General features: G+C 33.7%; 1 protein-coding gene across 1 annotated transcript; it reads left to right on the top strand.

Annotated features, from left to right (window-relative positions):
• Positions 1-7,879: 7,879 nt before the first annotated feature.
• LOC112722250 (uncharacterized) lies at positions 7,880-10,691 on the top strand. Its single transcript, XM_025773239.3, has 9 exons — positions 7,880-8,238; positions 8,323-8,398; positions 8,508-8,547; positions 8,732-8,790; positions 9,155-9,192; positions 9,606-9,669; positions 9,880-9,933; positions 10,152-10,250; positions 10,340-10,691. The coding sequence occupies exons 1-9, from the start codon at positions 8,033-8,035 to the stop codon at positions 10,394-10,396; spliced, it is 693 nt and encodes a 230-aa protein (XP_025629024.1). The 5' UTR covers positions 7,880-8,032; the 3' UTR covers positions 10,397-10,691.
• Positions 10,692-22,804: the final 12,113 nt, after the last annotated feature.

The following is a 22,804-nucleotide window of genomic DNA, read 5'->3' as shown; positions in this document are numbered from 1 at the left end:
TTCTCACGTAAGCGGCCAAACAACTTCCTAGACCCATTCAGTTGAGCTTTACACCAACCTTTGCATTTAAACTTTGAGCACACAACCATGTGGAACCTTGCTTGACAAATCTTATCACTGGCCATCTTCCTCTTACTCTTAATGCCACAAAGAGCTCTAAGTTGACCATCCGTCTCTAGTAGCCTATATTCAAGTGGGATTAGAAAGCTATAGGATATGAATTTTACCCACTTGAATGTTGTGAAGGATGATGGCAACTTAGGGGGAGGGGTTTCCAACAACTTTGGCAAGGTAATTTCAAGCTCCACTCCCTTGTGCTCTTCTTTGACATCTTCTACCTCTTGATCAACCTCTACAAAATCTTCAACCATGATCTGCCTTGGAGGTTGTACGCTCTTCTCAACATCAACATCAAACACCGTGGAAGGAGGCTCTGTGACTGGACTTTCCAATAGAGGTACAACATCTCTTAAGTTCGCAACCACTTCTTCCTTTTTAATAATTGCTGCTTTGTCCAGTTGTTTAAGTATAAAATCGTACTCATCCTCGATGTTTTTCTTTTTATGACAACTCCTTTCAACTATTCTTTCATCTTCAAGGGTCTCTCCTACCCTTACCCATAGGGCCTCCTCTAGCTCTTTATGAAGTATGGATTCGCGAAGATGATTCCTTCTTTCCTATTCCATATCAATAGCATAATTGAGATCATCTTGCTCTTGGATTGATGGATGTGGGTGCTCTTCCATGGATGGTGGTGATGGGATGGAGAGATTATTCTGTGGTTGACAAGGAAGTGCACTAGAGCTTGAGGGTTGATTGTTGAAGGTATTCGGTGGTCTGATTTAGGTAAAGAGAGCTTGTATAGTAGAGTTTAGATCGGCAAGTGCTTTCTCCATGGAGGTTTGAGGTAGATAGGAGGGTTCATTTGGTTCATAAGGTGGTTGGTATGGTGGATGAGGGTTAAGGTTAGGGTCATATGGAGGTGAGTGGTGGAAAAGGGCTTGTGAGTATGGTGGTCCCAAGTTGTGTTGAGGAGGTTCATAGGCATATGATGGTGGTTGTTGATAGTCCATTGGAGGTGGTTGTTGCCATGAGGGTTGATTAAATCCTTATGGCTCCTCCCATCTTTAATTGTTCCAACCTTGATGCCTGTTCTCATTGTAATTTCTTTTTTCTGCAACATAATTGTAACCAGACTCATAGCCAAAGGGGTGAGAGTTCATAGTAGCAATTAAAAATGAAAATAAAAATAAATTTAATTTAAAGGTTATTTAAATTTTGAATTTGAAAATTAAATTTTGAAATTTGAAATTTTGAAATTTGAATTTTGAAATTTGAATTTTAAATTTTTGAAATTTGAAAATTTTTAAATTTAAATTTTGAAAATTTTTAAATTTGAATTTTGAAATTTGATTTTTGAAATAAGATAAGATAAGAATAAAATTTTAAAAATAAAAATCTGAAAATATTTTTTTTCCAAAAAAAAATTAATAAAAAATATTTTTGAATTTAATGTGGAAAGAGAAAAACAATAAAATGACACCAAATTTCAAATTTTTAGATCAAAACAAAGAAAACTACTAAGAACAGCTTGAAGGTCAAGATGAACGCGAAGAACAACTTGAAGATCAAGATGAATACTAAGAACAAATTTTTGAAAATTTTTTTTTAATAACTAAATAAAAACCAATAACCTCTTAATTTACGAAAAAGCAAAAATAAAAACAAAAATAAAAACAAATAAACAAGTAAAAAGCAAATATTTACAATAACCAATAATAAGGCACACGTTTGCAATTCCCCGGCAACGGCGCCATTTTGAAAGAACTGAAGATTGATGGTTTAGAGGTTATAGAAACTCTCGTTGTAAGTATAGTTACTAAACCAAGCAATCAACCTTTCTTACAAAAGTTTTGGTTGTCACAAGTAACAAACCCCTTAAAATTGATAACCGAGTATTTAAACCTCGGGTCGTCTTCTCAAGGAATTGTAGGGAGGTGTTCTTATTATTGGTTATGAGTTTTATAAATTGGGGTTTTGGAAGTAAGGTGGGAATATGTTATATGACAAGTAAAATAAAATAATAATAATAAAATAGACTCTTGGCAAGGTATGAGAAATTGGAAGTCCAGATTTAGTTATCCTTATCAACAATAATGAAAGTTGAATCTTAATTCCACTTAGTTAACCTTTGCTATAACAAGGAAAGGTCAAGTGACTAATTAGTTAGATCTTTGAATCCTAGTTAATTCCTAAGAAAAGATTGGGATTATTGAAGATCAATTTAATTAGCAAGGATAACAATTATCAATTATGCTGTTGAATTGGATAACTCCTGAGTTACTGATTTCTTAACCAAGACCAAAAGGAAAAATATCTAAATTAAATTAAAAGCATTCATATAAATAAAGCAAAGTAAAATTAAGTCTGAAAATACCTCGAATTGCATCCATAAAAGAACTTAAATCTTACATACAAATTAAATTGGAGAAATAAATAAAAAGAACATTGAACCTGAGATCGAGAGTCACTCCTAAAACTAAGAGAAGTCCTAAATCCTAATCCTAAGAGAGAGGAGAGAACCTCTCTCTAAAAACTACATCTACTCCTAAAATTGTGAATGTGAAAGCCTCTCTATGAATGGATGCAATCCCCCACTTTATAGCGTTAGAGAAACTATAACATATTATATATCAAATCGAAGCCCCGAACGTTAGCTTTCCAACGCAACTAAAACCGCGTCATCTGGATCTCTGTAGCTAAAGTTATAGCCATTTGAGTGCGAAGAGGTCAGGCTGGACAGCTTAGCAATTTCTCCAACTTCTTGTATTCCTTCCATTTTTGCATGCTTCCTTTCCATCCTCTGAGCCATTCCTGCCCTGTAATCTCTGAAATCACTTAACACACATATCAAATCATCTAATGGTAATAAGAGAGGATTAATAATAAGCAAATATAAGATCAAAGAAGCATGTTTTCAATCATAGCACAAAATCAGGAAGGAAATATAAAACCATGCAAATATTATGAATAAGTGGGTAAAGAGTTGATGAAATCCACTCAATTGAGTACAAGATAAATCATAAAATAGTGGTTTATCAGGCTTGCATACACAAAACAAGGATCGCATACGCGAGATGGGAAATTTACATTTCCACGTACGCGAAACATGGCATGCGTACGTGGAACCCCTGTTTTCTGAAAATGATGTTTTCAAGTTTTAAACCATCCCTTTAGCTTTCCAAACCTCTTTAACACCTGTTTAGGGTCCGTTAGCAAGTCTTTAAGACTTAGAGCAAGGGTGAGCCTGTTGAATAAGTTAGGCAGGGAATTGAGCAAGAAGTTGAGAAGTGAGTGGTTGAATTTTTAATACAACGAAGTGATGAATGATACTTGATATGTGATTAATAATGATGACAATGGTAACGATGAAATTGAGATGAAATGAGGTATGAATTGATGATGATAATGACATTAATAAACGGTAAATTAAAAAGTTTACTTGGCATATATAATTAAGACAAATTTTTCACTTTCTATCGTAAGATGTAATCGAGCACTTTATCTCCTCACACACACACAGAGACAGACAGATAGGGATATTGGAATTTTGTCTCCCCCATGGATGAGCTTGGGATTATTCTCATGGATATTGTTAAGCTTGGGGATGTGCGTACAGAGGGACTATCCATGGTTAGCTTCTAGGACATGTCGAGTTAGCTATATAACCGACAGATGATATCATCAGCAATAGGATAGGGATACATCATATGCATTTGAATGTTTTACTTGAGTGTGTATTTGTTTTGGATTTGCCTAACTATTTTGCCATATTTAGCTACTACTTATTTACTTGCAGTATCTAAATTCTATATGTGCTTTCTTTGTTTGGCTTGTTTGTGTATGTATCTAATAGACCCTGCATATGGCGGAGGAGTGATGAGGATTGTTCCACCGGTGTTTAGGAGGTTTGAAGAAGATTAAGACGAAGAATTAGCTTAAAGGTAGGAATCCCGTAGTTAGAGTACCAACCCTTCTAGTTTAGAATTAATTCTAAGTTTAATTTCTGAATGTTGAAGTTCTTGGAATGCCTCTGGTTTTTTCAGGACCTTTTATATTAACTATACGGGCACCTTTACCATACTGAGAATGTCCGGTTCTCATTCTATACATATTTCTCTGCTATTTTTCATATGCAGGTTGAGAGGCATCTCTAAGGATTTTAGAGGCCTTCGGGAAGCGAAGAATTATATGTTGGGCTTAGCATTTTATTTCTGCTTGTATATTTATGTATAAAGTTGTTCTCCACCTTATATATTTTATATTTTGTCCCTCTTAGAGGATGATATGGAAAAATAGGTGTTTACTTTGTGGTTTGAGTACATATTATATATATATATATATATATATATATATATATATATATATATATATATATATGTTTTAGCTTTCTTACGATCTTGCTTATCCATTTACACTTATCCTTACGAGAGTGATATGACTTCAGTTTCGATTTTGTTTAGCTTCTTCTTCAAGGCTCCTAGTTACTATTCTTTTCAACTATATATGTGTACGTTTTCTTCTTTAGATGTCGTAATACCTCGTCACCTCTGCTTTACGACTTAAGGGTAAGGCTCTAGGTGGTAGGGTGTTACAAACTCTACCTGCGGGTTGAGACTTTTATATAAACTCAACCCTACCCTACCCACGAGTTAAGAATATCCCAACCCTAACCCTATCCATTCTTAACTCGCGGGTGTCTGACCTTACCCGTGGGTTACTAAAAAGATACAACATTATTATATAACTTGATAATAATTTAAAATAGAACTAGCTTTTATATAAAAAAAAATGTGTTATTCAATTAATGATCTTGTCTTAGTGGCTAAAGATCATTTACATTTAGTGAAAGATCTTTGGTTCAACTTACACTTGAAACATATTTTTTAATTTTTATATAAGTATATAACATATACATATATAGGGTGCGAGTTCGTTGGGTATGGTTGAGGCTCAACCCGCACCCTACCCGACCCGCACAAGAACCCTACCCGCACCCTACCCTATCCGCTGCAGATCGGGTTGGTAACCCTACTCGACCGGATTGGGTCGGGTTGGATGCTCGCGCATAGGGTGCATGTTGTCACCCCTAGTTTTGTTCATGTTTTTTAAAAAAAAGTTAGAGTTTAGTTGCTATAATGTTGCACAAAATAATCTTAAAGCTGTTTGTGCTACTACAGTTAGTAATTATGCGAAGAAAAAGTATATTTTTTTACTTGAGAATATTTTTCTAAGTTTATTTGGTGTCAATATCTTAGGAGATTAGGTATATAAATAATGACCTTCATAATTCAATAACCTCTTAAATTTAGTTGTTATTATTATGGTGTCTACATCATCTCAATCTAAATATCATATATTAATAATTAAATAATTTTATTTCTATAACATTTTAATGTTAATAAATAAATTTATATTTAGTATATATTTTGTTATTTTTGTATTCTTTATTTATTATATATTTTTTAATAATATTTTATTTTTTTATTAACAAAAATATTATAAGAAGATGACTTTTAAAAAATATTAAAAATATTTGAAGAGACTATTTTAAAATTTTTAAAAATTTTTAGGGACTGTCTTGAAAGTTTTTAAATTTTTTAAAATTATTTTATACTTTAATATGAAAATTAATTTATCCAAAATGCACCTATAAATACTTAACAACTACATATAAGAGTTAATATTCTACATCAGTTAAAACCTGAATAACTAACGAAAGAAATTATATTATCTAACAAAAATAAAAATTAAAAACTTTTTTATATATTTTAAAATTTAAAAAATTAAAATATGTAATTTTAAAAACTTCAATACTGATTTGGATAATTACTTCACCTTCAAACCTAGGAAATTAAAATAATTCACGTGTATATCAAGAGGGCTGATAAACTCTAAAGCGAGCATTAAATAATCATGCACGAAACTGCAATACTCGTTGCTCAATAGCATGATGTTCAATAATTGTCTCTCTCCCCACTAAAATGTTTCGTCTGGTGTGCCATAGAGTAGTGCTCCTAAGAGTAATAGAGTAGACGTTAATGTTTATCTATAGTTTATATTTCCTTCATCCTATTGATAAATCCATTAATTTGTGTTTTCCTCTCCCATTATATATTTTAGTTAATAGAATTAATACTCAAAGTGATCTTTAACCATCGAATTTTAATATTATTTTTAAATTTAAAATTGCCTTAAATTTGTTCTTAAACTTAACTATGGTCGTTCTTAAAATACTTTTCGATGACGAAATGATGATGCAGTTGGATAAAAACTACGCTAAAAACCATATTAGATTGGTAAAACATCATCGTTTCATATTTTGCGTCCAAATAAAACATAAGCAACATCATTTAGGAGATTTTGAGGGATTTTAAACCCTAACAAACGTTGTTTATTCTATATGAGCACTAAAAATAAAATAGCGAAATTCCATCATCGAATAATATCTCAGAAACAATAGCTGTTAAGTTCAGAAATAAATTTGGAAGAATTTTAAATTTAAAGACGATATTGAGACTCGACTGAAATCACTTTAAATATTAACTCGTAGTTTGTAATAAGTTTCTCGACATATATAAATAACATTTTTCTTTTATAGCAATGCATTTGGTTTATCTTATTTTATCTTATTTTCTCTTTGTGACTTTTCCCCCTCAATATTATTAGCCTTTCCAATTTATTTATATATAAAGGACAGAGGCACCCTTTGTGGGCTACCTCTCATGATTGTTCCTAAGTTGGTGATGTTAATCTCCAAGGATCCATACACCGTTGAGAAGCACATAGAGCAAGCCTCAATGAACAGTAGGCATCACTCTATCATGGGTGTCATTCTCATTGGAAACAAATTAATCTAATGCGTTATGCGTGACTAAATCCTAAAGGAAATGTCATAATGGAAAGTAGGCTACGATATACCAATATTTTAAACTTTTGTAAAAGAGGAACAGGAATGTACATCAATATGATTTTGTTATTTTGTTTTATTTTATTGTATTTTTCTTTTCAACATTGAATGTTTATGATTCAGTTGAGAAATGTGATATGTTGAGTTCTGTTGAATCAATTACACACTGATTGAAAAAATTAAACCCATCATGGTTCTTTTTGCTTTCTATGAATACATTTTTCTAACAAATCACATGTCACATTTTTATGACCTAATTTTAGTTAAGGTGATAATTTATAAGAAAATTTTAAAGTGTACCGGTGTACTAATATTTTGGTAATTTTTAACCGTTGATCTTAATTATAAAAAATATATATAATATATGTAATTAAGATCAACGGTTGAAATTTACTGAAACACCGGTGTATTGATATACTTAAAAACTTTCCTAACTTATATGTAATTATATTCATATGAATTTAATAATAAATAATTATTAAATAATAATTTAGTTAAACATATTAAATTATTTAATAAATTTTAATTATTAAATTTACATGAAAACAATTATATTTAAGTTTTTTTTTTCGAATTAAACATTTTAATTTTGTGTTCTATTCAAAAAAAAAAACTTTTAAATATACTAATACATTAGTGTTTTAGTAATTTTTAATTATTAATCTTAATTATAAAATTAAGATTAACGGTTAAAATTTACTGAAATATATGCGTCCATTTAAAAGTTCTTTAAAAGAATATGGTGTATTATGTACATCAGATAAATGGGCCTGTTCCGTTGAGCAATGTTTTAGCCCGGCCCAACCAATCCGATCCATATGCATGAAAATACCAAACAGACAGGATCAAAAAAACTAAAAAAGGTTAAACGAAAAAAAGAATAAAAAAGAAAAAAGGGAATAAAAAAAAAAGTTAAGTTCCCTCGCAAAGTTCCCGCGCACTGAACCTAAATTGCCGATTAGCCGCTGAGTTTCCCTCTTCAGTCTTCACTCCGTTCTCACTTCCCCAAAATCCCCACCCCCCGCCGAAAAAAAAAACACTAGAAGAAAAGAAAAAAAGGTGATGGTGGCCGTTTTACCGTTGGAAACTGCCATGAACGCTCGCGACGCTACTCTTTTCGCCACCGCAACCCTCTTTGGCGCCGTTACCTCTGCACTTGCTTTCCGCTTCTTCTACCGCTCCCGAAACCATCCCCAAACCCAAAACGGAACCGTTTCCAATCACCGCCATTCACGTGGTGACCCTTACGATCCTTCCAAGCGCAAGCAGTTAGTCAGTCTATCAAATTTGACTTTATTGTTGCTGTTCACTACAATTATGCTAATCCCTTTTTTAAAAAAATTGAATTGAAGGTACTTGTCGTGGGATGATTATTTCATGGCGATTGCGTTTTTGTCTGCTGAAAGATCCAAGGACCCTAACAGGCAGGTCAAATATGATGTTTCATTTTGCATGTTGCATTTTCTCTCATAATTTTCTTTAGATTGGGAGTTGATTCTGAAGAATTCAAGGCTTGTGTTGGTGTTGTTATTTGTAGGTAGGGGCATGCTTGGTGAGTCAGGATGACATAATTCTTGGTAAGCTTTTTAACTTCATTGGCTCAAACCATCAAACACCTTGTGCACATTCCATATTACTCTAATATTCAGGGACTACGAATTGCATAAATTATATGGAACGAACTTTAATTATTATTAGTAAATTGTTTTAATCATAATTACTACTTTATTACATTTTTTCTCCTTAACTTTATTGTGTTAGGCATTGGCTATAATGGATTCCCAAGAGGTTGTTCCGATGACAAGCTACCATGGGCAAAGGTTAGTATTTAAGGGAATAACTTGGGCAATTTGTTGTTTTTAAATTTTAACCATGTTAGGCGTACACCAAAATCAGCTACCAAAATTAGCCAACCGATAAAATACACATTGGAATACAAAATTTCATTAAAAATGAGTTACATAGTGGCTAGTTTTGGTAGCTGAAAATTTGCCACCCAGGTAGAATACACATTGGAATACAAAATACACATTAAAAATGAGTTAAACTATGCATGTATTTGTATACAAATACATAGTGGTTGATTTTGGTAGCTGATTTTGGTATGCAAATAGCATTTTTGTTAAACTTTTTCTTTGAATTTTAAACCATTTTTATCTAATTTGGAAATCTGTTATGTTTTAGAAATCCAGGAGTGGGAATCCTTTAGAGACAAAATACCCGTAAGTTTTTTGCTTTCAGATATTCTCTCTCTCAAGACCATTAATAATAATCATGTATTGGTTAAAGGGTAGCCTACAGTAATATTTCCTAAGGTCGGGAAATATTACACACTACACTTCTCCAACTGAAAAAAGTTTGTACTAAGTTTTAGTGAGATTTGAACTTTTGAAGTGTATATGACATTGGGTATCCTTGAATTTTATATAATGTAATATTGACCTCTTTTGTAAACATGAGACCGACCTTACAAATCAAGTGGTGTTGTGTGTACTATTATCTAATTGTAGGGATATCAGTGTAATTTTCCTTTAGTTGAAAACTAATGCCTTAACTCTTGTCTGCAGTTTAATGATTTTGTTGCTACAGTTATTATATTTAAGATCCTATTGATGATGCTTTGTGCCTATTTTAGCTATGTTTGTCATGCGGAAGTAAATGCTATTCTTAACACAAATCACGCCTCTGCTGCTGGACAAGTAAGTTCAACTGCATTCTCTACTTACCTCTTGTGAATTGAAAATATTGCAGCTTCTGGTGGTCGATATCTTTATTTATTTATATATTTATAAATTCCACTTGGACTACGCCATTCACACACGTTGTGCATATCACTACATAGGGCAGACAAATGCCTTTTCGTATGGTCTGCTAAGCGATTTGTCTTTTCTCTATTTTAATGCATGCAGCGGCTTTATGTGACCATGTTTCCCTGCAATGAATGTGCCAAGATCATAATCCAGGTTGGTGACATTGTGGATTATTGATTTGATGAAACATTGTGCATTCAATTTTTTTTCTCCATTTTAGGCTTTCATCAGTATGCAGATATAGTGCTTTGCCTTATTGTTTCTAAACTAGATTAAATCATATCTTAGTGTAGAAATTGTAATAAGAAATGAGCTCAGTCTAAACATATTATCATATTAAAAAAATGATAAATTACAATTTGTTGTTGCAGTCAGGAGTTTCTGAAGTGGTTTATTTTGTGGAGAAGTTAGAAAGTTCTGATATTGCATATACTGCTTCTCACAAGCTACTATCATTGGCTGGTGTTAAGGTATAAACACCCCCTTTTACAAATATGGAATTTAGGATTCATTTGGCTTGTGAGGGTTAATCAACGATAATGTGAATTCTTATTTGCAGGTCAGGAAACATCAACCACTTATGAACGAAATTCATCTTAAGTTTGAGGAACGCTAGGTTTCGAAGATTGACACAAATTTAAGGTGGTCTTAGTATCTTCTGAGTTACTGGGTAATGGCTATCAAATTTGGAATACTAAGTTGCATTATATAGTATATTTAGGGAAAGTTCATGGGATGATGAACAAGCTAGGAAACCAACATACACAACGGTGTTGTTAAAAAAAATGTATTTTACTGTAAAACGTGCCAAATTTGGCCAAAAAATTTTAATATGGAATGTTTTTGTAGTTATATCCCAAAATGGGATTGTATGGTGTTGTGCCTAGGTATGGAATTTGAATCTTCTCGTACTCTGTAGTGAGTGACAAGTATTTTTTTCAATGCCTTAAGAATCTTGTGCTGCTTCTTACTCGAGAAGCTTCCCAAATCCGAAAGCAATTTATCATCCTTGTCCCAACCAAGAACACTCCAATCAACCTCCTTGCTCTTCTTCCTGGAATCCTTATTCGGAGAGCACCAGAAACACCCCGCTCTTCGAGGTGGCAAAGGAGAAGGTGAAGACGCTAAACAAGAATTCTTCACTTTCACTTTGTTCTTGTTATTATTATTGTTACCCTTTTTCGTTGGTTTGAACATTGAAGACAATAAACTCTCTTCAGACTCATTGGAAGAACCAGAACTAGATGAAACGAAGCCAAATTTGAATTTTGACTTCAACCCATTTCTCTCATACGAAGAATCGAAAGGTGAAGAGACACGCCCCTGTTGATTTTCCAGCAGTAGCGCGGTGGGTGGTGATCGGAAAAGACTTGAGCTTGCAGAAGCGAGATTCGAGGTAGGAGGGGAGAATGGGAGAGGTCTGCGTGTGATTGTTGGAGGTGAGTAAGTTAATGTGAGGGAAGAGAAAGGTTTTTATAGATTTTAATTAGGTTTACTTAATCAATTTTAAATTTTTTAAATTTTGAATTTAAAAAATTTAAAATTAATTATTAATATAAATTAATATAATTTTATTTAGTTTTTGGTTAGTAACCTCTTGGTTTTATATACTTTTTCTATTTTTTTGGTTCTACGTATGAAATAAATGGTAATATATTACATTTTATTTTTTAAAATAAAATTTAAAATTTAAAAAATTTAAAATTTTTTATATATTAAAAAAGCATCTCGCATTAGGCGAGAATAATTTTTTATATATATATATATATATATTTTTTTTTAAATTCTGAAATTGGATCTCGCAAAGAGGGAGAGAATCTAAATTGTTTTTTCTTTAATTAAAAACACAATTTGAAAGTTGCGAGACAGTAGAAGAAATAATTTTTTATTAGTAAAACAAATTGTGAATGAGTTCTTAATGGAATGGCAAGGTCAACTAGAAGTCTAGAATACCATTTATAAGAATGGGGAATGACTGATGACTGTGTTCCAAAATATGGGTATCAATAGTATTTCTGTCAATTTCTGTCAACTTTTATTTATAATTATATTTAATGAAAATATCTAATAAAAATGTCTTTTTTATGATTATATTTAATAAAAATATCTTTATAAATATATTTTTTAAATGTGTCTTTTTATATATGTGTTTAAAATATAATAATTAATTATTGATAATAATAAGTTAAATAATATGTTAGTACCCTATATTTTTCCTGATATGAATAATATGAACGGGACAATTTAATTAATGTGATTTGGTAGTATATAGTAGTATTATTATTTATCTCTATTAATCTGTTAAATTTGTTTCTATTATATTAGATTAATATAAAAATTATTTTATTTAATTGACTCTATACAAAATTATTGTGTTTAATTAAGTTGATCTTAAAATTATTCTATTAAATTCAATTATTTCATTATAATTATTTTTAAGTTAAGATATTATCAAGTAATTAATATATAGATAATTTCTAGATCTCAAGTCTCAATAATTATTTTATAGAAATAAATGTTGAGCTACTTTTTATATATTTTACTTGAATTTAAGATATTTATTTTAGTGTTTGATAACAAAAAGCTAATCTAGTTACTTTAATTTTATCTATTTTTTAATTCAATTTTTTATACCTAATAATTAATTAAATAAATTTTTATAAAATATCGATGATTAATTTTAAATTGGATTTGTGTTTTTTTTTTTTTTAAATTAGAAAGGATATGTTTCTCAGTTGATGTTTTTCACTTTTTTATTTTAAAGTTAACTTTGATTTTAACAATTATAGTTAAACTTAAAAGTACTCTTTGCTATAGGGATATTATAAAAAAGAGTCAATTTTTAATTATATGAAAGATGCATTTTTGTAATGAATATTTAATAGCTTATATAGAGAAAAAAATTATGCTCTTTTTAAATATAAAATTAATAAAATGAGAAAATAATATTTTAATATAATTTAAATTGTCCTATATTTTTTAATATGTAAAACAAAAAATGAATAAATTTTCAATAATATTTTATTGTTTTAGATTATTAAGTTCTTTTTAATGGGTATATTAGGTAAATAATTTGAAAAGCAATTATATTTTATAATAAAATTTTTTATTGTAATACATATACTTACCTCCATACCGTTAAAAATTTCTAGATCCTTGGAAATTCACATATATTAAGTCAAGTTGGATGCTAATATTAGAATTTGGAATCACAGTAAACGGACACGTTAAAAAATGAAAACCCAACGTGCTCCCTCCATTTTATTCCCCGGTTCAACTAGGTATCCTTTAAAAATCGTACAATATTCAGCCTTTTATTACAATAATTAAAAAAATTAAAACAAACACAATTAAAAATTATGAATAGATTTATTGTCTTTTTAAAATTAAATACACATTCAAAATACAATCTAAAAAAACTGAAATTTAAAATTTAAATTTTAAATTTTTGTTTCAGATTTAATATATTTAATTATTAATATATTATAATTTAAATACATATCTAAAAATCAAATTATTCAAAATTCAAAATTTTGATTTTAAAAATATAAAATAAACCTTAAACTATCAAATTATTAATTAAACTCGTACAAAACACTCAAAGAAGTAGAGAAGTAGATGTGTTACAATTATTTTTTAATGTTTAAATTTAGATTTTAGATTTATGATTTTGGATGTGTTTCAAAAATATTTTCTGTATAACTTCATAATTTTAGATGTGTTACAATTATTTTTTAATGTTTAAATTTAGATTTTAGATTTATGTTTTTATATTTTCTGTATAACTTCATAATTTTAGATGTGTTATAATTATTTTTTAATGTTTAAATTTAAATTTTAGATTTATGATTTTGGATGTGTTTTAAAAATATTTTTTGTATAACTTAATATTTTAGATGTGTTACAATTGAAAAAGAAACTACAATTGAAAATATTTTAGTTTATGTATATAATTATATTCGACCATTCATAATTGTATTATTAATATTTATATTGTATTATTAAAGTTGACTGATTTTAGATGTGTTTTAAAAATATTTTGTATAAAATATCATACTATCAGATGTATTATAATCAAAAAATAACAACACAATTTTAAATTAATTGTTGATTATATACTTTATTTGCACAACTTTATTAATAAAATTAAATAAGATCAACCTTGTTCCAATTAAATCAGCAGAGTGTTTTTATGTTTAAATTAAAATATAATTAAAAATGTTGAACATGATATTTCTTAACAAATTACATAAACACATGTGTGGAAAATAATGATACCTTTCACCAATGCAAAATGAGAGAGTGCTTCAGCTAGAAAGTGGTGATGGTCTTCACCAATGAAGACGAGATGGAGAATTCAGCTGGCAGCGTCCTTTTTGGTTTGGCACTAATGCGTGTGAATATCCCGTAGAATAAGGAATTTAAAAAACTGTATCTGTTACGTGAAGTTACGAAAGTAAAGCAAAGTCACCGTAACTACCAATGAAGTGGGTGGGTTTTAAAATTTAAATTTAAATTAAAATCTAATTATAGATATGTATCTACAAAATAGGAATATATTACACTAAAAAAATAATTAAATATTATTTAAATCTGATTAAAGGCTGATTAAAGACTGATTAATATGAAAACCCAACGTGCTCCCTCCATTTTATTCCCTTCAATAAATGCAACGTAACCCCGCGCTAAGCAGCATCTCTTCACCAACGACATGACAATGTCAACAATTTGCATCCTGCGAAATACTGTACCACATACCTGTGTATCCAACTACTGTCCTACAAATTTGCGCATCACCAAAAATAAACCAATATAAAAATTAATTCATGCCTACACTTCTGAATTAGTAACCCAAAAACAGCAAAGTAATGATTAATGAACAATAACAATAAGTCGGGAGAAATGATAGGGTCAGTAACTTTTGTGTTTTCTAACCATCAATTGGCCATCAATAGTATTTTTAATGGTGTGAGATTACATCTAATGATAGAAAATCACTCATTTTTCCTTTGATGGTTAAGTGCTGGCCACAAAACACAAAAATTACTGGCCCTTAGACTTTCTCTTAATCCAGTGTTATCATAGCACTTTCTTTTTAGTCATCATCATAGCACGTTTGATTTTATATTTTTGACCATATAAAATTGGGAATTTTTTGTTTTGAGTAAAAATTGTAACTAAATATTTGAAGGAAGTGTGCATTGTACATATTCATTTTTTTTTTAGTTTTTTTATATGAAAAAACACAATTTTCGTTTTTTTTTTTTATTGAAAAAGACCTTAAAAAATTAGAACACTGAATTTATTTTGGGGGAGAAAGCAAAACGCACTCTTTCTTTTTGGGTCATGAAACAAAATGCACTTTGGATTGAATGATTGAAAGGAGTAGAAGATCCTCAAAGGAGTCATCCAACTTGTCCAAACTCACTAGTTTCTTTTTGGACTTTTTAACTTGAGCATTTTACTTTAGGGTCGTTTTATGGTACAGATGCAATTTTGTACAGATATACAGATGCTCTGAATCGTAATTTGGTTAATGGACACATGATTTGCAAATAGTAGTAATGTGTCGGATTTGGTCGCTGCATGTGGTTGTAATAAACGGAGCCGAGTCATTATTGTCCCGTAACGGTATATGTGTAAATTGGATTCCGTTAAAAGGACCTGAGTATATGAATTTGGGCCTCGCAAGATTTTTTAATATGGGAACTTCAACCAATATTGCTAACTGTTCCTGCCTGGTTGTGGCCGAGCTATATGTCTCCTTGGAGGGTTGAACGTTCGACCTTATTGGAAAACTTCAATATGCCTCGACCACCAAGTGAAACAAGGGGGGGGGGGGAGCACCTGCAAAAAGCACTCCGACGCTCAAGTCAGCTAAAGAGAATTATTTGAAGAGTTATTTTAGCTTAGAACGATGATCTACCTTTTCAATTTCAGCTGTTTCCTTTATAACTCGGAGATGATGGCCGTTTATTGACCGTTTCTGTGTAACCGATCATAGTGGTTTAATGCCATAAAGTCGGCAAAGTTAATGTGCCGATTAAAAAGGGATTCGCCGAGCTATAATTCGTAACCGACGTATAACGGTTGTATCACAGCCCCCAAGCTTAGCCTGTGTTTTAAATGAGGCAGGTTGAGCTTTTGAAATTAAATGGCCGAATTATAGCTCGGCGCAGGGATGGAGCCCCCAGTTCAACTTGACTCATTTCTTTGTAACGTCAATTAATATTAGTTAAAATAGTAACTGCTATGATGGTATAAATGAATGTCAACAGTTTTCAATGCAAGGCTCAAGTTCCTAAGTAGGCTTGGAACCGTTGGAAGTGGGTCTTGGATTGATGGCCATGATTACAGCTTGGAATTGAAAGGGTTTCATTAAATGAATGGGAAAAGGAAATTTTCTTTTCAGGTTGCGCTTATCGTGGTAATACAGCTTGCAGTTTACACTTCATCTTCCTTCAAAAACAATGAGTAGAAGAGGTAAGTAACTGCATTTTCTTATTTGCTTCCTTCCTAATTTCTGTAAAGAAAAATGAGTGACAAAAAGGTGAAAGCTTTTCCTAAAGTAGAGGATGATGATTTGTATGAATGGGTAGATGATGATGTGAAGATAAGGGCTTCTCTGTTCTTTGACAGAGAGAGTTTCGAGGGTCTGAATATGTCTAAGATGGTCAGACCTGGTTTTCATATTGAGTTGTTGCCATGCAACCGTACGGATCGAATTTTTCATAGAAGTGAAGGTTTTGAAAACTTTTATATGTATAGCTGTGTGCTTGAGGAACTATCTGTAAAACTTCCTTTTACTAAGTTTGAATGCAATTTGTTAACCCAAATGAATTGCGCACCTTCTCAAGTTCATCCTAACGGATGGGCATTCATTAAATGTTTTCAAATCCTAATGGAGTTTTTGGAAATTAAACCTGATTTGGAACTGTTTTTCTCCCTGTTTCAAGCAAAGGGTGTATGGAAAGGTCTCTGGATTAACTTGAATAGTACTCCTGGATTTTCTGTTTTCAAACTATATAAATCTTCTTTCAAAGATTTTAAGGAAATGTTCTTCAAGGTAAAGCCAGTAGATGAAGAATTTCCATTCTATTTAGATGAACATCTTGGGGAGAAGTTTCCCCTATACTGGTGTTGTCAACCCAATCATATCCTAGGGCCTGAACTAATAACACCTCGGAATGAATGTATTATAAGTTTTTTGATGGAAATGGTTGACCGAGGTGGTTTAGTATCTGTGTCGGATTTGCTTCCTTGGGAAGAGGATAAAGCATCTGTTGTGCAATACCTTGGTGAGGCACTGTTTGCGCTACCTAAGTTGGGTTTGCTTATATTGTTTAATTGTTCTCAATGAGGTTGTGTTTCTTTTGTAGGGGGGAGGTTTCCTGGAGTTTCGGCTTCGAGCATGAGGGCCCGGTTTAAAATGAAAAATTTTGAAGGGTCTTCTTCAAACGCCGAGAAGGTAGAGGGTGAGGTTGAGGTTAACCAACCGGCACAGAAGAAAAAGGGTATTGTTTTTAAGAAGAGAAAATCTGAGGTGATTAATCTGGAGGAAGGGGAAAAAGCGGTACCGTTGAGTGAGTTATCGAATTTTACTGTTAAACAAGAAAAGCTGCATTCTTTCGAAGAAGAGGGTGATGGCTCGTCTGTGTGGGATAAAAAGTTCCCTTTCAATGTCTTGGCAGATGAGATTGTTCAATCTGCTCCCGACGTTGCTCGCATTGAGGAAGTTGGGGATGTTGGGATAGATCAATTCATGCAGGTCGGTTTTGTTTCATGTAATGATATATGTATATATTTTTTGAAAACTTCCAACTGATTTTCTGGTATTGGGCAGGTTCTAGGTTTTCGACTAGTTAGCATCGGGCGAAGTCAGGAAAAAAGGCATAAGATGATGCTGGGTAATAATTTAGAAATAACTGAGCTAAAGGAGCAATTGAAGTCAAAGGAAATTGTTCTTACCGAGCTTAAAGAAGAGCTGTCAGTTTCAAAAGAAAAGCTGAAACTTGTGAAAGAGGATCATGAAAGGGCAGTAGAGTCTCTAGGAAAAAAGGTAAACGAACTGTCTACAATGAGCGACCAGATCATTGAGGTTACAGCAAAATTGAAACATATGGAGTCTAATCATGAAGCTGAGATCCTTGATGCTTTTGCCGAGGGTTTTGAACGTGCCGTTATTCAAGCGAAGTTCTTACATCCTGAAGAGGATTTTGCCGCTTTGGATCCGAGCAAGGTGGTTCGGGATGGTCAGTTGGTTGATGATGAAGAAGTTGTGGAGGAAGAGGGTAATAATAATTTAGCCGATTAAGAAATGTTTGAAGTAATTAGTTTTATATTTTGTGATGTGTTGAGAGATGCTAATACTCTCATGAACACTATGTGCTTTGATTAAAGTGTGTATGGCCCCTTTAATGACTGTTATTTTGTTTGCTGACAATATATTTGAATGGTTTATTGTCATAAATTTTGCTTAGCTGATATCGTCATATGGGGTTTGATCATTATTAGGTGCTGAAAGATTGTCAGCTATTGATTTTGCGCACTTGAGTCTAATGCGACTTTTGTGTTGATAAGATACCGTTTGTGAATGGATAAGTATGTAACATAAGATTATCATAAACAAAGTAAGTCGTAACAAGAAGATAAATATTGTTCTGACGCAGTACCTTTACATCTTGAATTTGGTAAGCTAGCCTCGTTAAAACCTCCTTGAGCAAAACCTAACTTTTAGGAAAAATCTCAAGGTAGGAAAAAGAGTGCCAGCATTCTGCATTGCTAACTATAGTATTGTTTCAAGGATTGAATATTCCAAGTGTTAGGTAGTACCGTGCTATCTAATTGTTCCAATCGATATGCTCCTTTTCCGAGCACTTGGTGAACACGGTAGGGGCCTTCCCATGTCGCTGCGAGTTTTCCATGAGTGGGTGGCCTTCGTGCTGCTTCGGTTTTCCTCAATACTAAGTCTCCGACGTGGAAGGATCTTGGCCTCACCCTTTTATTGTGGCGCTGACCTATTCGCTGCTGTAAGGCTTTGTGGCGCACAGCCGCTACGGCTCGCACTTCCTCTAGTAAATCGAGCTCGGCTCGTCGAGCATGGTCATAATCCTCGGCTTGTGTTCTTAAGGAGCTTTGTGATATCTCAATAGGTATCATCGCTTCCGATCCGTATACCAAACGAAATGGTGTTTCTTTAGTTGCGGAGTGTGTTGATGTATTATAACCCCACAAAATCTCTGGGACAAGCTCGGCCCATAGTCCTTTAGCGTCGTCGAGCTTTTTCCTTAAAGCTTGAAGGAGGACCTTGTTTGCAGCTTCAGCCTGACCATTGGATTGAGGATGTTCTACTGAGGAGAAATGCTGCTTTATCTTTAAATTCTGTAAAAAAGTCTTAAAATTATGGTCGGTAAACTGGCGACCATTATCAGTTAAGATGTGACGAGGTATACCAAATCTGCAAATTATGTTTTTCCAGACAAATGATATTATTTGAGCCGATGTAATTTTAGCAAGTGGCTGAGCCTCAATCCATTTAGAAAAATAGTCAATTGCAACAATTAAATATTTTACCTGTCTTGGAGCTGTAGGGAAAGGTCCTAAAATATCCATCCCCCATTGATTAAATGGCCAGCTTACCGTTGAGTGATGCAAATCCTCGGCAGGGATGTTAATAATCGGGGCATGTTTTTGGCAATGGTCGCACATTCGGACCTTTTGCTGACTGTCCTTCCATATGGTCGGCCAGTAAAAACCGGCACGAAGAATCTTTTGTGCTAGGCTCCTTGCCCCTGAATGCATTCCGCAAATACCTTCATGTACCTCAGCTAAGGCCAGGTCGGCCTCTGACCTGTCTAAGCATTTTAACAATGGTCGAGAATAGCCTCGCCTATACAATTTGTTATTCAGTAATGTAAAGAAAGATGCCTGTCTTTTGAACGTTTTTAGGTTCTGGAGGCCTTTTGGAAGCTCTCCACTTCTAAGATACTGAATATATGGGTCTTGCCAACTATCTTCATCGTCTATATGATAGATATTAATTATATTTATGCTCGGCTCATGAAGGGTGGATTGTAAAAGTGAGGCAGTGTGTGACTGAGTGGTAGCTAGTTTGGATAATATGTCGGCCCTGTGATTTTGATCTCTCGCTATATGGTTAATTTCAATTTTTGAAAAACGATGCATGAGGTCTTTGACAATTGCTAAATATTTTGATAAAATTGGGTCTTTAGTTTGAAAACTCTGTTTTACTTGTTGAACAACTAAAAGAGAATCGCAATAAACTTGCAAATTGTCAATATGTAGTTCAATTGCTAACCTGAGCCCGGCGACTAGGGCTTCATACTCGGCTTGATTGTTGCTAGCCTTGAATGAGAATCGAAGAGAATGTTCAATAACAACTCCTTCAGTGTTTTCCAAAAGTATTCCTGCTCCAGACCCATGAGGGTTTGAAGCCCCATCAACAAATAATGTCCAGTCTGCAGTATTCGTATCCGAGCTTGATCCTGTGAATTCGGCCACGAAATCTGCTAAGTACTGTGACTTGATAGATCCTCGTGGTTGATAATGGATGTCAAACTCGGAGAGTTCAATGGACCATTTTATCAACCGTCCTGCAAGTTCGGGCTTGGCGAGTATTTGTCGCAATGGTTGAGAAGTTCTAACATTGATAGTGTGGCTCTGAAAATATGGGCGTAGTCGTCTTGCCGAAAAAACTAGTGCATAGGCGAGCTTCTCTAATCTCGGATAGCGAAGCTCGGCATTCTGCAATGATTTACTCACGAAATACACTGGCCGTTGAGCACTCTTAGTTTCTGCAACAAGGACGGAACTAATTGCCATATCAGTAACTGACAAATATAAATATAACGGCTCGCCAACCTTGGGTTTTTGTAAAACAGGGGGTTCAGAAAGAAATTGCTTTAGACTGTTAAAGGCCATTTCACAGTTTTCATCCCATTGGAAAGTCGTATTTTTCTTTAAACATTGGAAAAAGCTGAAGGACTTGGATGCTAAACATGGTAGGAATCTGGATAGTGCTGCTAACCGCCCTGTTAATCGCTGAACCTCCTTGATGTTTGTGGGACTATTCATATCAAGGATTGCTTGACACTTCTCAGGATTAGCCTCAATTCCTCGGCTAGTAAGGATGAAGCCGAGGAATTTTCCTCCTCGAACACCAAAGGCACATTTCTCCGGATTGAGCCTCATGTTATAAGCTCGGATTTGGCCAAAAATTTCAGCAAGGTCTTCAATATGGGAGTGGCCGACCTTCGTCTTGGCGACCATGTCGTCAACATATACTTCAATGTTCCGACCTATTTGTTGTTCGAAGACTTTGTTCATCAGTCTTTGGTATGTTGCACCTGCATTCTTTAAGCCAAAAGGCATGACATTATAGCAATAATTACCATATTCAGTAATGAAGGCTGTTTTTTCTTGGTCTGATGGATGCATAAGGATCTGGTTATAACCAGAGTATGCATCCATGAAACTCAAGGTACCATAACCACAAGAGTTATCAACTAAAGTATCAATAGACGGCAAAGGGTAGGCGTCTTTAGGACATGCTTTATTAAGATCTGTAAAGTCGACGCACATGCGCCATTTACCGTTATTTTTCTTTACCATGACGACGTTGGCCAGCCAAGTTGTAAACCTGATTTCTCGGATGAAATTTGCATCAATGAGCTTTTTGGCTTCGGTCATAGATGCGAGCCTCTTCTCATTTCCAAGATTTCGTTTTTTCTGGGATATTGGTCGGGCGGCCGGGCTTAATGCCAATTTATGAGTAATGACAGATGGGTCAATGCCTGGCATGTCTCCAGATGTCCAAGCAAATAGATCAGTGTTTTCCCGCAAAAAATGGACGAGCTTTTCCCTTTCCTTGTCTTTTATGGAGGATCCTATGAAAGTAAACTTTGTCGGGTCATCTGTTAATATAAGCTTTGTTAGCTCCTCGTTTGGTGATGGACGATCTTGAAAATCGGCTCTGGGATCAAGCTCGGCCAGCGTTGGCTGTTCGGCACTGATGGAGTTTACACGCCGCTCGCAACTTCTCTTGATAGGCTTTAGGCTTGTATTATAACAATATCGAGCTTCTTGTAGGTCTCCATGGACTGTGGCGACAATATTATCCTGCACAGGGAACTTGACACACAGATGAACAGTGGATACAATTGCAGCAAATCTGTTTAAAAAAGGTCTTCCTAAGATAAGGTTGTAGGGACTAAAACAGTCAACAACAAGATACTGGATATCATGTGTTTTAGATAAAGGCTGCTCACCAAGTGTGGTTTGTAACCACACTGAACCCATAACTGGAACTCGTTCTCCTGAAAATCCGACCAAGTCTCCTGCAGATGGTTGTAAAATGTTAGTACTTAGCTTCATTTTTTCAAATGTAGTAAAAAATAACACATCGGCGCTGCTGCCTGGGTCTAGCAGCACTTTCCGAACTATTAAGTCGCCCAATTGGATAGAGATGACAACGGGGTCATCCAAGTTGGTGTCCTGGCAACTAAAGTCGGTCTGGCAGAAGGTCATCTCTGGAACGTCTGGCATTGGCTGAGGATTGCTCGTGGTAGCTCCAAGTGCTAACATGGCCCTGTATGTACGTTTTCTAGCCGAACTTGTTTGTCCTCCTCCGGCATAACCGCCTGAGATGCAATTGATTATGCCTCTAGGTTGAGCAGGAGCCTTTTCTTTGTCCTTCGATGATGATGATGATGGTGGTGCAGGTGATGGATCTGAAGTCGGAATAGCTCTCTTCTGCATATGACCCGAGATGAATTTATCAAGGTGTCCCTGTCTTGCTAAGCGTTCTAACAGGTCTTTGGCGATCACACAATCGTCGGTTGTGTGACCATACTTCTGGTGGAATGTGCAGTACTTGCTTTTGTCGATGTTCTTCGGTTCAGGGTAACTGCCAGCTTTACGAGGGGGTTTAATCAATTTGGAGTTCAGAATCTCTTTAATAATATCGTCCCTCTTCGTATTAAACTGAGTATACGTCTCATAGCGG

The sequence above is a fragment of the Arachis hypogaea genome, chromosome 11, assembly GCF_003086295.3.
Source record: "Arachis hypogaea cultivar Tifrunner chromosome 11, arahy.Tifrunner.gnm2.J5K5, whole genome shotgun sequence".
In the NCBI taxonomy this organism is placed as follows: domain Eukaryota; kingdom Viridiplantae; phylum Streptophyta; class Magnoliopsida; order Fabales; family Fabaceae; genus Arachis; species Arachis hypogaea.
Note: the sequence above shows the minus strand (reverse complement) of the source record. Positions and strands in the feature narration are given on the sequence as shown.